Source organism: Xiphias gladius, chromosome 15 (assembly GCF_016859285.1).
Source record: "Xiphias gladius isolate SHS-SW01 ecotype Sanya breed wild chromosome 15, ASM1685928v1, whole genome shotgun sequence".
In the NCBI taxonomy this organism is placed as follows: Eukaryota; Metazoa; Chordata; class Actinopteri; order Istiophoriformes; family Xiphiidae; genus Xiphias; species Xiphias gladius.
The window spans coordinates 1,003,493-1,018,614 of NC_053414.1; the positions used below are offsets into that span (position 1 = coordinate 1,003,493).

Consider the following 15,122-nt stretch of genomic DNA (forward strand, 5'->3'; position numbering starts at 1 on the left):
AGAGGTTACTGCAGTTCGTTCAGAGGAGACTGAGGAAAACAAGGAGGCTGAAAACGCCTCCTCTCACACTCAGTCAAAACCGACGAAAACATAAACAAAACTCTGAAAATGAAAAGAAAAAGTCAGATTTTTCTCCTCCGTCTGTCACTCTTCTTCACTCGGCAAAAAGTCTAAGCTATTGTTAGTATGTTTGACCAAAAGAGTTGACGACGAGTATGTCTACGTGACGACTCAACCTGAACCGGGTTCTGGTCCAGACTTTCAGCTGCTCCTCAGTTCCAGGTCTCTTGTGTCACAGCAGAGGAAGTGGGTCTGGGAGGACTGATTAAGAGTAAGCCAGTAACAGACCACAACGTGCAGTGTCCAGAGGAAGGATTCAGGCCTCAACCGAGCCCTGGTGAGTTCGACTCGTCCCCTGCAGTGTCGCTAACTCCCTGGGGGGTTGGAGGGCCTGGCATCTCTTCTCCTTATCACCAGTGGGAGGTGATTCTGAGGTCTGGGCTCTGCCTTGGGGACAGGGCAAGGAGCTCCGACAACCGGTGGGAGCTCGGAGTAGCGCCGCTGCTCCTCTGCATCGAAAGGAGCCAGTTGAGGTGGTGTGAGCATGTGATCGGGATCTTCCTGGGCGCCTTCCATTGGACGTCTTCCCGAAACTTCCTCCTTTTCCGGAAAGAGGCCCCAGGGTAGAGACAGAACCTGCTCGAGAGACTACATATCTCATCTGGCCGGGAACGCCTCGGGTCCCCCAGGAGGAGCTGGAAATCGCTGCTGGGGGGGCGGATGTCTGGACTACTTTGCCCGACAGAGACCCGACTCTGGATAAGGGTCAGAAGATGGATGGAAGTAAAACCAACGGTTGGTTGAAATTCCTCTAGGGTTTTAGGACAACCTAAAATAAATAAAAGATTCCGCCTTTCTCCCCCAGACCTTCATGTTGGGAAATGAAAAGGCGAGACTTAATTCTGCGGGTCAGTATGAATGAAATGTGTGGTTTGGTGCTGATTACAGGGCGAATAGAGCACCTTCCAAAGTTTCCCCCGAATGAGCTGTCCCATTTAAATCAAATGTGCCGAAAACAGAAGTTAGCAAGTTTCTCAATAAATAAATGAATAAAACTCTTGGTATTTGGCTTGTGGGTGGGGGGATTCAACTCTTGACCTCAGCGTTTCTAAAGTTCTGGGAACAGGCCTGTCTCCGGTCCCATTTGACCCGTCCATCCAACCAGACCCCCTCCCTGTGAGCTCTGGCAGAGCTTTACCGGCCTCATGTGACGATACATCACTCTTGGTTATTGTGAAAGCTTTACTCACCGTTTTCTGATATTTTACACAAAAAACAACCAATTAACAATCAGTGCGTTCTTTAGATGCAGCTTTATAAGCAAGTTACAAATAGGATCCACCTAAACCAGCTACAACAGTCAAATCCTGCTTTTGTACTTGTAATAATCTAAAGATATAAAACAGTGAAACAGTCACAGGGACATTTTTCTGCCTCGAGTACTTTTACTTCTAATACTTTGAGGCCCCTTTCCTGATTATACTTGCATTCTGGACCTTGAGTACCTTTTTCCAGTACTAGTACTGCGTCTTCAGTGAGGGGCTTGAGTCCTTCCTGCTGATGATCTGTAGTTTCTCTCCAGTGGAATTTATTACACAATATCCGTCCGTCGGGGGTTACACAACCGTGGGTTGAGCAGTGTTCTCCTGGGAACGTCGCTGGGAAGGTCTGTCTTCTGGTTCTGGTTAGTCCTCCCCTGCCCGCGGGTCCCCATTTACTCTAACCATGTCACTTAAGTCCGGTTTCGAGGTGCTTTTCCATTTCATGTTGCTTCGTACTTTTACTTCACGACATTTATTTGACGGCTTCAGTCACTAGTTAGGTTGTTCGGTTCTGTGCCTGGAATAAAATAATAATCAGTGCAAAAGTCTGAACCGTAGAAGCTACGATTTCATTAGAAGGATCAGGTTTAATTCAGGCGTTTTCCCTCCTCCTCCAGCCGGACGTTACTCTCGTCAGCGTAAAGGCTTTAAACGACAACCCACAGCAAAGCAACAGACCCCAAGTCACCAGACAATGACTCGGAGGTGGACACGCTCCGGGAAAAGAGGCTTCGTTGTGTTAAACTGGTTTTAGAGACTATGGACGGAGGTCTGTGAGTGGAGGAGTAAATTCAGATGAATAATTCATTACCAAGTACCGTGCGTTTAAAGGAGAAGGGGACGGTTGTCAGTCGAGCCGACAGCGGATAACAGGCGACGGGCGACGAGTCGGTGCGTCGAGAAACACCGAGCGGTTCTACTCCCGCACGCGAGGTCACAGGGACTTTATTTTGAAGACCGCTACCGGAAGCAGGCGGTGTGCTCTTTGCGCGTTGACAGAGTTGCGTCACCTTCCCAGCGACGGTCTGTCGGTCTGTGTGTTTGGGTGCGGGTCGGTCTCCACGGACTCGGACGGAAACATGTACCTGTGGCTGCTGCTCCTGCTCGGGCTCCTCACCCTGGTCCTCTGCGTCCTCCGCGGCAGAAACAGGTCAGTTTGGGTCGGTGTGGAAACACCCAAGTCAGGAATCGCGCGTGTGTGAGAGAGAGAGTGTGAGTGTGTGTGTGTGTGTGTGTGTGTGTGTGTGAGTGTGAGTGTGTGTGTGTGTGTGAGTGTGAGTGTGAGTGTGTGAGTGTGAGTGTGTGTGTGAGAGAGAGAGAGCTTCACTGAATCTCCAGCATCTACAGCCAGTTAGAAACTCTGTCTGCCACCGGCAACATCAGGTTATCGATCATCGGTCGCTATTTCCCTTCGATTATCGGCTGATCAGCCGATTATTGCCTAGGGGAACCATGTCCTCGAGCCCAGCATGTCCCAGGTTTGCGGCTCTCTTGACCTATATGAAAGGCGCAGACTTTCCTCTGACTAAAGACCAGGAGAAGCAGATCGCCACAGGCCGGAGCTGGGACGTGAAGACAGGTAACAGATCTTCATGTGGAGAAACCTGGACCGGAGAGTTATGGGTTCTTTGCCTGAGAAATGACAATAAAGACCAATTCAATCATCAGAGCAGCTGCAGGTGATGCGTGAGACCGAACCTCAGCATGAAGGTCACAGGTGAGCTCACCTGCTGACAGCTGTTGTTCCAGGAGCGAACATCTGGATTTAAAGCTGACAACTACATGATCTGGATCCCGTGGATCAGTGGGAGACGCCCTTAATTAACCGAAGATCCTCAGGACCGGAGCTGAGGACGCACCTGCACACACCTGCTGACTGATCCACCAGGTGTTTCGGTTTTTCTTGTGACCCATTGGATGCCGATAAATGCACCCACGCTCGTTTTTAAATAAAGAGCATCAACATTTCCGATGAGGATCCTTCGCCCTGGTTTTTAAAAGAACAGACTCCGCTCGGTGTCCGGGACTTTTGAAAGTGTGCAGGTCAACTTGTCAGCGACGGAGCCTAAATGGTCCCATCAGCCGGCTGACGTCATTGTCTGATTTGATCCTCTTCCACGTTATGTCTCAGTATCCACGTGGGTTTCCATCTGCATGTGTTCATGCCCATTTTCAATTTCAGCTTAAAAAAGACCCTGAATACAAACACCAGAAATGTAAAACAAGCTGTGGATGAAACAGCCTGAGCGACTAAACTCTGGCGAAGGTGAAGCGTGAAGAGAGGAAACCATCAGGTCTGTGAGGAGCCACGAGGAGACCGGAACCTTCCTCCCATCAACACATGGAACCGACAGAAACGTCAGGTTCCATCACGTTCTCCACACGGTTCTCCATCGCCTGAGCTTTGAATGACCTCGTCTCGCTGCGTCCTCTTCTTCTGTGGTGGTTTAACGGTAGAAGACTTCACTCAGGTTTTATTTTTCACCGTTTTCTGGGAACTTGGAATCCAACATATGTTAGAATCAGTGCCTCCATCACAGAGTTGGGGTCAAAGTTCTTTATGGTCTGAAGCTAAAGATCCTCGTCCTCATGTTTGTGTTACGTGTTTAGAACATCAGCTGATCATCAGATCAGATTGATATCTATACACCGACACTGATGTGGCTGTGATAGGATCAAACCTGGGACCCAGTTGTCAGCAGGTGCAAGTGTCAGGGGGTTATGATGAGAATTTGTTCACCTGTCTCATATGAATGATTTTTAGACGCTGCGCGTTAACCTGCACTACACTGTTAGTTCCTGTATCGTCACTCGGGGGACCTTCCTGATTCCAGATCAGCTGAATTCGCTTTTCAACTCTGAAATTTTACCAGGTCCTCCTCCGGCTCAATGAAATGACGATTTACATGAAGACACGGAGAAAAGAAAGCACCGAAGGAGCCAAACCAAAGGATTTAGGAAAAACAAAACTCAGCTCATGTCCGCAGAGCAGAGGAGGAGGAGAAGAAAACGCAAACTAGTCTGACTAGCGTCCAGACAGACAGTCCGATTTAACACTGCTGACCTCAGTTCACTTCACATCCTCCGGTTTCTTTAACCGTGAGCACCGTCTCTCTCTGAACCAACCAAGCGGTTTTCAGACCTCTAATCTTCATCAGACTCTAACTGGAGCTGCAGAGGTCGGTCGCTCTGAAAAGTTTCTGCTTCCGGCTTCTTAGATCTGAGCATTTGCTGCTTTTCTTTGTCTTACATGATGCTGAACTGGAGCTCTTTGGGTTTTGGACGACACAGGACATGAAGACGTCACCCTGTGCTCTAGGACATTGAAATTATTCGACAAAGTAACCGATCGTAACAATAACTGTCAACTATGGAAACACATGAGCTGTGTTCTGTCTGTCTTAGAGGAGACTCTGGACAGTCACTGACAAAGGTTTGGTGAGTCAACATGAGATGGACAATTAGTGATCATTGTTGGTTTCAGCCACTTTCCAAGCAAAAATATTGATGGTTCCAGCTTCTCCAGTGTGAGGATTTGTTGCTTTTCTTTGTCATTTATGCCAGTTTATGAAATCTGTTTGAGTTTCAGACCAACGGACTAACAAATTAAACAAGATGTCACATTGGGTTGTGGGAAGTTTGCACATGTCATAGGCCAAAGGAATAACCAATTAATTGAGAAAATAATTGGTCAATCGTTTGATGAGGAAAATAATCCTCAGTTGATGCTTTAATCAAGATCATTGAAGATAAAACTTAATTCATCCCAAAAGACACACAGGCTCATTCTGAGCCCTGAAATTTCCCACACTTTTATAAAGGAAATTATGCTGCTGACGGAACAGGTTTATAAAAGAGAATAAAGGAGAAGCAATAATGGGGATTAATAGCTGTTAATCAGACATTTCTCTTCTCTCTCTTTTGCAGAAGAGACGGTGAACCTCCTTTAATAAAAGGCTGGATCCCTTTCGTTGGAAAGGCTCTGGAGTTTGGAAAAGATGCCCATAAATTTCTGGAAGAACATAAGAAGAAATTTGGAGACGTTTTTACAGTGCAGATAGTCGGTTGGTATTTAAACTCCTGCATACTTCCCCACCTCTGATAAGGGTGGAGCCTCTGTACAAAGTGGCTGCTAAAGGACCAGTTTGTAGGATTTAGTGGGATCCAGTGGTAATGTTGCAGACCACAACCATCTGAATGCCCCTCCCCTCACCCCTCCCTTTCCAAGGGTGTTGGAGAAGCTACGGTGGCCTTCAGGTTACGTAAAAATGTGAAAGAACCTCTCTGGAGCCCGTGCTTGATTTGTCCGTTTGGGCTACTGTAGAAACATGGCGGTCTTTGTGGAAGAGGACCCGCTACCTATGAATATGAAGGTCTCATTCTAAGCTACGAAAACACAACAGTTTTTAGTTTTCAGGTGATTATACACCAATGATTATGAATATGTTCCATCTCCGACAATAGACCCCCCTAAATCCTACACGCTGGTCCTTTAATACTTCTTTTTGAATATCATAGATCTCAGTTAAAAGATAAAAAAGGACCAAATGACAACAAAGAAACACAAAAAGTCATTTTGTGTCTCTTTCAGTTTGGGGCTCCTGTGTAGGAGGTTACGGGCCCTTTTAGCTGTGTGTTCCCACAGGCCCATTTTCTCATAATCCATCCATGTCTCCGGCTCTCTCCAAGGTCAGCACTCTTGTGGTTTGCTACAGTCAGTAGCAATGGCAGTGCTTCCATCCTTATCAACAAACACTGATAAGGATGCAGCCAAAAATGGTAAATAAATAACCACCAACAAAACCATAGATACAATCAACATAAAATTATATCCCCTAATAAAACGGAACTATCCAAACAAGAGCGTAAAAGCTTAAAAAAAAAAGATTAAAATTAATTAAGTCCTGGCTGTACTGTCTTACCCCCTGTGTGATAAAAGAGAAGGTAAACCCTGCAGCTCCATGCATACTTTGTCTCCACTAGTGAACACGCTGAGCCTGGAGATTTTATTAAAAATTAAAACATTATGTTAGTAATTCACAGAGAAAATGCCAGAGTGAACAAAGCCGAAGGCACTGTCTTTAAAGCAAGTGGGCGATAATTAAACCAACACCGACAGCAGATATACGATGAGCCAGAACACTACAACCACTCAATGGTGAACTGAATTGCATGTATTATCTCATCATACCAGCACATGTCAAGCTCTGGGATATATTAGACAATAAGTGAATAGTTGGTTCTCATGGTCTGTGTGTTGGATGTAAGAGAAACCTGCAGGTGTAAAGACCTGACAACTGGGTCGGAGCATCTCTGAAACAGCAAGGCTGCTGGGGAGCTCCTGCTCAGATGTGGTGAGGACCTACTGACAGTAGTCAGAAGGAGGACAAACCGCAAACCACTGCGGATCCGCAAGATCAGCGAGGGCTTTCCCATCTGGTCCGAGTTGTCCATGCTGGTGATATTGTTTTAGCTCATCAGTGTACGCTGTGTTTCAAACCCACTCTCTTCTAAACATTTTCTTCCTTTAAATATTTTGATAACCTTGTTTATCAGCTGTTGTATTGACCCAGGTCTCCTCTCCACTGCAGGTAAATACATAACCTTCATCATGGACCCTTTAGTGTATCCAAAAATCATCAAACACAGGCAACAGCTGGACTTCCATGAGTTCTCTAAAAACATGGCCTCCTTCGTCTTCGGCTACCCACCCGTCATCGACAGGAAGTTCCCCGGCCTGCAGGAGGAAATCAAACGCTCCTTTTACCTCCTCCAGGGACAAAATCTCACATCTCTGACAGAGAGCATGATGGGTAACCTCATGCTGTTGTTTCGTCAGGACCACCTGGGGGAGAACCCAGAAGAGGAGGGGGGCTGGAAGAGGGGCAGCATGTACCAGTTCTGTTTCTCGGTTATGTTCGAGGCAACCTTCCTCACAATGTACGGCAGGCCACCGTCCACCAGCCGCCACAGCGGGATGAGGATGCTGAGGGAGGACTTCATCAAGTTTGACTCCATGTTTCCCCTCCTCATCGCTCAGATCCCCATCTGGCTGCTGGGACGGACCAAGGCGGTCCGCGAGAAGCTCATCAACTACTTCCTGCCACACAGGATGTCATGTTGGTCCAACGCATCACAGTTCGTCAGGAGACGATTGGAGCTGTTTGAAAAGTACAACACGCTGAGCGACTTCGATAAAGCAGGTTGACAGCAACATTTTTGATTTGGTAGCTGTTCATTTAAGGGAATTTACAGTTTGATTACTGTCACAACATTGTTCTGCTGCCACTTGAAAGATTAACAGTTCCTCTAACATGAACCACACATAGATCATTTGACACCTTCTGAACAACTCAGGTGAGCATTGCCTGATCTGCCACCTCTGAGGCTCAGGTCTGGTTAGGTTTAGGCAACTGAAAGTACTTAGTTAAGGTTCAGGAAAGATCGTGGTCATAGTTAAAAGAACTCAAAGTATTCAGACGACCACAAAGAGACAAAAAAACACCTTAAAGAGACTTTTCTCAAGAAAACACAGGGATCTGCTGAGTTGGATAATTCTCTCTGAATAAACATTTTCTTTGGGTTCGTCGCTTTGAGTGGCCCCGTTCACATTAGTGTCAGTAGTAAAAATATTGATTAGTGCAGCTTTAAAGAAAGCAAACCAGGAACTTGAATTTTGCTTTGGGAGACCAGGTTGTCCTCCGGGATCGGCAGAGCACTACAGTCCTCTCTGATAAACCAACCTACAGTTTATTGTCCCTCACACATTAATCTCAGTCATTGTCTCCTGATAAAAACTATGTATTTTTCTGCTAAACTTCTTAATGTGTAATCTGATCATTGGGTTTTTTATTTTACTGCTCCATTATGTTCCTTTTTATACCTTCATACTTTTTATTAAGTTTTAATGTTTGACAGTGTTAACATGACAGTCTTCCAAAGTTTTCATCACATAGAACAAACACGGAACATATATACATTCTCATTTCTAGTTATGCCACACTTAAACAATTACAGAGCTTTGTTTGGTATCTCAGTTCATCTAAATGGTCCACCTCTTCTCATTTCTGTCAGGATGGTTGTTCTTTGTGTCCAGGTAGGTCCAGTCCCCTGAGAGAATTTTCTAAACGATATCAAAGCCATATCTTTATCTTTGGAGGAACAGCTCTGCACCACTTTCTCATAGCTTTTCTTATTGCTATTAGTAAGATTTTAGCCAGATATCTGTCTTTCCTTTGTACAGTCTCTTAATTATTTCCCAGAATCCTACAGAACAGATGTTTGGAAGGGCTTTTTTATGCAACTAGAAAACACGTTTTTTTCCAGCAGAACTCTCTCACGACTGACTGTGCACTGAGAGTCTGATATATCAATATTTAGTTATTTACGTGTTCTACTCGAATGTAGTTTATTCTACTGTATACTGTCATACTTGTAATATACTCTATTGTGACGTATGGCTCTATACTCTATTCTCTTCTCTACTTCTTTTTTCTTTTCTTCCATAATCTCAGATGTAGAAATACAGGGAGAGATGTGGGGGATATATACATTGGCAAGAAAAAGTAAGCGAAGCCTTTGGAATTATCCGCATTTATGTATGAATTTTTCTTAAAAAGTGTTCAAATCTTCATCTAAGTTACAACTGTGAACAAACACAATCTATTTCAACTAGTAACACACAAATCATTGTATTGTTCTTCTCCATATCAAAAACATCATTCAAACACTCACAGTGTAGCTTGGAAAAAGTATGTGATACCCTCGTCTAATTACATCAACTAAAGTTAATTGGAAACCTGGAGTCCAGTCAGTGAGACCAGATTGGAGGTGTGGGTTAGAGCTACTGTGACTCATAAAAAGGACTCAAACATTTTGAGTTTGTTATTCAACCAGGCCTCATAAACAAGATCTCAGAAGACGCAGGATCAAGAATTGTTGGTTTGTTCAAAGCTGGAGACGTTTAAAGAGTCACCTCAAAGAGTTTAAACATTCATCAGTCCACAGTCAGACAAACTGTCTGTAAACAGAGACACTTTAGTTCTGTGACTACTCTCCCTAGGGGTTGGCGTCCAATCAAGATGACTCCAAAGTCTCAAAGCAGAATGATCAATCAATGAGGTAAAAAAAGAGGCCCAGAGTAACAGCTAAATGCTTACAGGAATCATGAAGTGGGTTGACATCTCTGTTCGTGAGTCTTTCATACGCAGATCATGGAGCACAGTGTCCAGGGCAGGGCACCACGGGCGAAGCTGCTGCTCTCCAACAAAAACATCACTGCACACCTGAAGTTTACCAAACAGCAGCTCGACACTGCACAACACTGCTGGGAAAATGTTTTGGGGACTGAACCAAGGTTTAATTGTTTGGGAAGAACACCCAGCACTATGCATGGTGTAAGAAAGACTCTGCATACCAACATGAAAACATCATCCCAGCGGTGAAGTACGGGGAAGGGATCATCGTGATTGGGGGCTTTCTCTGCCTCTGGACCTGGAAGACTCACCATCGTCGAGGGTAAAATGAATTCCCAGGTTTATCAAGGCATCTTACAGGATAATGCCAGGGTGGCTGTACACTAGTTGAAGCTCAGTAGAAGTTGGGAGACGCAGCAGGAGAATGACTCTAAACATCAAATTAGATATACTACAGAATGAATTCAAACGGTCCAACGTTCCTCCTGAACGCTGTGCAGGTCTGATCCACAGCTACTGGAAGAGCTTGTTGAGGTTCCACCAGTTATTAAATCCAACTGACTTTTTCCACCAGAACTAAATGTTTAATGGGACACGACATGAACAATTGTAATTGTTTGTGTGTTATGAACTTGATCACATTGCGTTTGTGTGAGCTTGTGACTTCAATGAAGATCAGATCATGTTTTATGAACATTTAACACAGAAAACCAGATCATTCCAAAGGCTGCACTTACTTTTTCTTGCCACTGTGGGGGAGATATGGGTGACGTTTGGGTGTGGTATAACTTCCCCCATCTTCAAGTCAACTCAATTCAATTCAATCCAATCTCAGGGCACTTTTCATGTAGAGCAGGTCTAGGCCGGACTCTTTATAGTTAGATTTACAGAGACCCAACATTCTATCATTATCAAGCACTTGATGACAGCGGCAAGGAAAAACTCCTTTTAACAGGTAGAAACCTTGAACAGGATCCGGCTCACTGTGGGGGGGCGGCATCTGCCCCAACCGGCTGGATTGAAAGAGTAATCTTGTTTTACAGTTTTGTTCTCAGCAGCCCGAAAGATTCGATGTTTCTCCCTTCTCCTCCTGACTTTCAGCGCATCACTTTACTATCCTCTGGGCGGCTGTGGGGAACACTGTCCCTGCCACCTTCTGGGCCATGTACTACCTGGTGAGTCACCCTGAGGCTCTGGAGGTCGTCCGTCAGGAGATCTACGATGTCCTGAGGCTCAGCGAAGTCGAGTTCAGCAGTTACAGAGACATGAAGCTCAGCAGAGAGCAGCTGGACAAACTCCTCTATCTGGGTACCATGGTTTCTCTTCATGTTTAGATTCTGTTTATCAGTCCAGAGGAAGGCTGACATGGGAGGGTTTCATAACTGCAGATGGTGACATCAGGTTATTTCAACACATCGTTGATCCAGCTAAGTAAAAAAAATTAATTTGTTCCCTGCAGCTTTCTTTTAAAGCTAAAACTTCCCTAAAATCGTTTTTTCAAGCTCTCTAATAAGATGAATCTCAGTTTAATGGGAGACCTGAATACATAAAAATGGTTATTATTACATAATTTATACATTTACAAAACAAAAAACATACCAAATGGCAATTTAAAGTAGAGCACAGTAACTAAAGCATAGTTAATAAACAATGGGACATAGATAGTAAAAACAATTATACAAATATTTTTTAAGATTAATACTAACAATAATAATAAAAATGAATAAAACACACAGTAAGTACCAAGCAGTGGATTTTTAGATTGAAGAACAGCCAATCTGAAACACGTCCCAAGTTACCTGCGGTAAATGTGGTGATGCCACATGAAATCATCTGTCTCCATGACTGCAGCCAGATCCCAGAGTTCAGATACTCCTGAGAAGCAAAACTCTGTATTCATGGAACATCAGCTAAATTGAGGCCTCACAGATAAAATGTTCACACAGTAACAACAACAACAACAACAGTGTTGTTCACAGTATAAAACTGATCTGTGCAGGCCTGTGTGTCCTCCGGCATCTCTGTCCCAACGATGCAACACAGCTAAAATCCTAAACACAGCGCGGTAACCACAGATCTGACCTCCCTCCACAGAGAGCTCCATCAACGAGAGCCTCCGTCTGTCCTCGGCCTCCATGAACATCCGGTTGGCTCAGGAGGACTTCAGTCTGCAGCTGGACAGCAAGCGCTCGGTGGCTGTTAGAAAAGGAGACATCATCGTTCTGTACCCTAGGAGTATGCACCTCGACCCCGAGATCTATGAGGAGCCTCAGGTACTGATCAATCACTTATCAGTTAACATAAATACACTGTCATCATCTTGACAGTAAAATTGAATCCATTTATTCTTCGTCTTTAAACAACATTAACCTACCCATTAAAATGAGATGAGTCTCGTATCCAGATCTTATAGTAAACCCATGGCAGAGAGACAGTGGGTTCAGGTTGTGTTTGGAACTGTGGAACTGTTTAACACACCCTCTTGTTGTTATTTCTGTATGGTCAGACATTCCAGTTTGACCGCTACATACAGGACGGGAAAGAGAAGACGGACTTCTACAAAGAGAGTCAGAAGCTGAAGTATTACCTCATGCCTTTTGGCTCTGGTTCTTCCATTTGTCCTGGACGATACTTCGCCATCAACGAGATCAAACAGTTCCTGTGTCTCCTGCTGCTCTACTTTGACCTTCAACTGGAGGAGGGTCAAACCAGAGTCACTCTGAACTCCAGCAGAGCCGGACTGGGAATCATGCTACCTGCCACCGACATAAGATTCCGCTACAGAATGCGAATGGATTAGCCAGGACGGAAGTGTCAGTGATGGTGGTGGGTGTGTTATTGGCCCGACACACAGTAGGAGAATGTGTTCTCTGCTGGATCCATGTTCAGTCAGGCCAGAGCTTAAATCGACCGTAATTGATATTTTTTTTGGTAATATATTAAAATGTGAACATGACAAAACAGTGGTTAATCTTCAGGTGTCTCTGGTAGTGATGAAACTAAAGATAATGATCGGCTGAACCTGCAGCTCCCCCTCGGCTTTACTCAGCTTTACAGTGAGTTTCAGCTCATTGGTTCTCAGTTTACTGCTCTGGTTCACTCTCACAGCGTCATTTTTATCTTTAGCCAGAGCAGGCAGATGTTTTTTCAGAGAAACAGCTGTAAAAACCTACTGTCCACTACCTGCTCAGCAGCACACAGCAGACACAGTCAGAGACCAGCTGGTGAACATAGCAGAGCGTTTAGCAGCTTAAGAGCCAGATGATTCCCTCGGGAGCTGGTGGAGACCAAAACTGGAGCTAAAAGAGAGGGAGTACTGGACTTAGTTATCAGGTGACACAGACACCAGATCCAGATGAAGGATCATGTTGCTCTGTAACTGCTGGACGTGGAAATAAGCAGCTGTTTGATCACAAGTTCAACAACTCATCTGAAAAGCTGATGATATGTCAGTGATGTGTTCACTACTGTTTCTGCTGAAAACAAGTGGACAAAAAGATCAGTTATTGCAGTTTCATGGATAAAAACCCACTGAGCCTGTTACAGCATTTAATTTTCTATGGAACACGAGTACATTGCCTCTCGGTGCATTGTGGGATAGCAGGCATCAGGAATGACAGGGACATGAGAAAGCAAAGGGGTCAAAACTTTATATTTCATGCAAAAGAAGGCAAAATATGTGTCAAAGCTCCATTCCTGGAATGTTTTATCTTGCTCCTTAAAATTGCGATATAGGGCATTTTTCTACTTGATGGAGGAATGTGCTCTACTGAGTGCTGGTCTGGTTAAACATAAACAGCTTTTTATTTCCACACATCCTGCACTTTTGTGGCCTGAAAAGCATCCAATGCCTAAAACTCAGAGAGCCAAAGCACTTGAAAGATTGATATATTTGGAGGTTGGGTTTGGTTTGGTTTACTGAGCTAATTTTTGGTCTTTGATTGGCAGCAGATACTCCAGAGGAAGAAATGTCCTCGTCTGCCAAGTGCTGCTTGGCAATAATTCATTTCATTGTTGCGAGAAAGTTGTAGTAGTGTGTCCAGAATCATTCCTTATTTCCTGACATTTTATTTGAGTGTCTGGATTCTGTATCGTCCATCACCTACTGTGTGTTGGGTCCTTTCTACTGTGCAGTCATCTTTCTTTTATGTGAACAGCAGATTACACTGTAAATACTGTATCAATCTGAGCACTGATGTGGGCTTGTAAATAAAAGCAGCTCTGAATAAGACAGGCACTAAAGTGAACTTTACAATAACTTTAAAAGGACCCAATGTTGTATCACAGTGTTTTAATATTAGTTTTATAATCGTTTGTTTAGTTCTGACAGGTTTTACATTTCTGCTACTGATACTAAAGTTAAAGGAACAGTCCGACATTTCAGTAAATCTTCTTCTCGGACTTCTCCAGAGTCTGTTTCATCTCCATGTATGAAGGAGTTGTTTAGCCTAGCTTAGCACAAAGACTGGACACAGGTGGAAACTGTTAGCCTAGCTTAGCACAAAGACTGGACACAGGTGGAAACTGTTAGCCTAGCTCCATCAAAAGAGAAAAATCTCCACCTTCCTGCAGCTCTAAGTCGCTCCAAGACACAGTATCTCTAAAGTCCTGAACTCATAGGGGGGTTGTTGGAGTAAAACAAATATCTCATAATACATCAATGGTGACCACCTGCACCTAGATGGCTATCAAAAAGATTTCCTAAAATGTGGGCTTGTTCCTTTAATGTCACTGCCATGAATAGTGAGACTGGAATAACAACTACAACAACTGTTTAAACGTTTAGTGATCAGATGGCAGATTATTGTTTTTTTTAATTTTATTTAAAATTGTGATTCATATGCAGTGAACTACTTCCATGTCAGCGTCATGAACAACCAACACTACTTCTGTATTTTAATGTGAAGCTGTCCGCCCTTTTAGAATGAACTGTAATGTAAAACAAACAGCAGCTACGACGCCTGTCGACATGACCTTCAGATCCATGAGTATTCAGTAGTCAGTACTACATTGCTACAGTATTACTCAGCAGTCATGGGTCGGTCCACACCCATCTTGGAACTCACCTTCTGTGACTGTATCTTACAATTGTGACGCTATTGTGGTGAAAACACACACACACACACACACACACACACACACACACACACACACACATACACTCCTCTTTAACACAGTTTGAACACAACCTGATCATCAGAACCTTCAAGAAGGAGGATTTACCACAGGACTGTTGATCAGACTGACTTGATTTTACTTTTTTTTTTAATTGTTTACTTCTGTAATCCTGAGTTAAAAAAACACTTTTTCACAGATTATGTTTTTCTTTTTTCTCTGAAAAAAGTAGTGAAATAGCCAAGGTGCTAAATTCATCGATAAATGCAATTTGTCATTAAACTTGTTTCTATGGTCAGAAAAAAGGACAAACAGCTGGTTTGTTGTTCTTTGGAACTGAATATTACTTAGACATGAGTCTAGTCATCCTATTAGTCTAAATCTGAAAATGAAAATGGGAGCTCTGCCATGCAAAGGAAATGTCAAGGTC

General features: G+C 43.9%; 1 protein-coding gene across 3 annotated transcripts; it reads left to right on the forward strand.

Moving 5' to 3' along the window:
* The first annotated feature begins 1,317 nt into the window (after positions 1-1,317).
* Positions 1,318-12,683, forward strand: LOC120800642 (cytochrome P450 7B1). 3 transcript variants are annotated; one of them, XM_040146890.1, is made up of 7 exons: positions 1,320-1,744; positions 2,000-2,532; positions 5,310-5,446; positions 6,974-7,585; positions 10,679-10,885; positions 11,672-11,850; positions 12,084-12,683. In XM_040146890.1, the coding sequence occupies exons 2-7, from the start codon at positions 2,462-2,464 to the stop codon at positions 12,375-12,377; spliced, it is 1,500 nt and encodes a 499-aa protein (XP_040002824.1). In that variant the 5' UTR covers positions 1,320-1,744; positions 2,000-2,461; the 3' UTR covers positions 12,378-12,683. The 3 variants fall into 3 exon arrangements, with proteins under 3 accessions (XP_040002825.1, XP_040002824.1, XP_040002826.1); XM_040146891.1 differs by lacking the exon at positions 2,000-2,532 and having other exon boundaries at positions 1,318-1,744; XM_040146892.1 differs by lacking the exons at positions 1,320-1,744; positions 2,000-2,532 and adding an exon at positions 4,618-4,820.
* Positions 12,684-15,122: the final 2,439 nt, after the last annotated feature.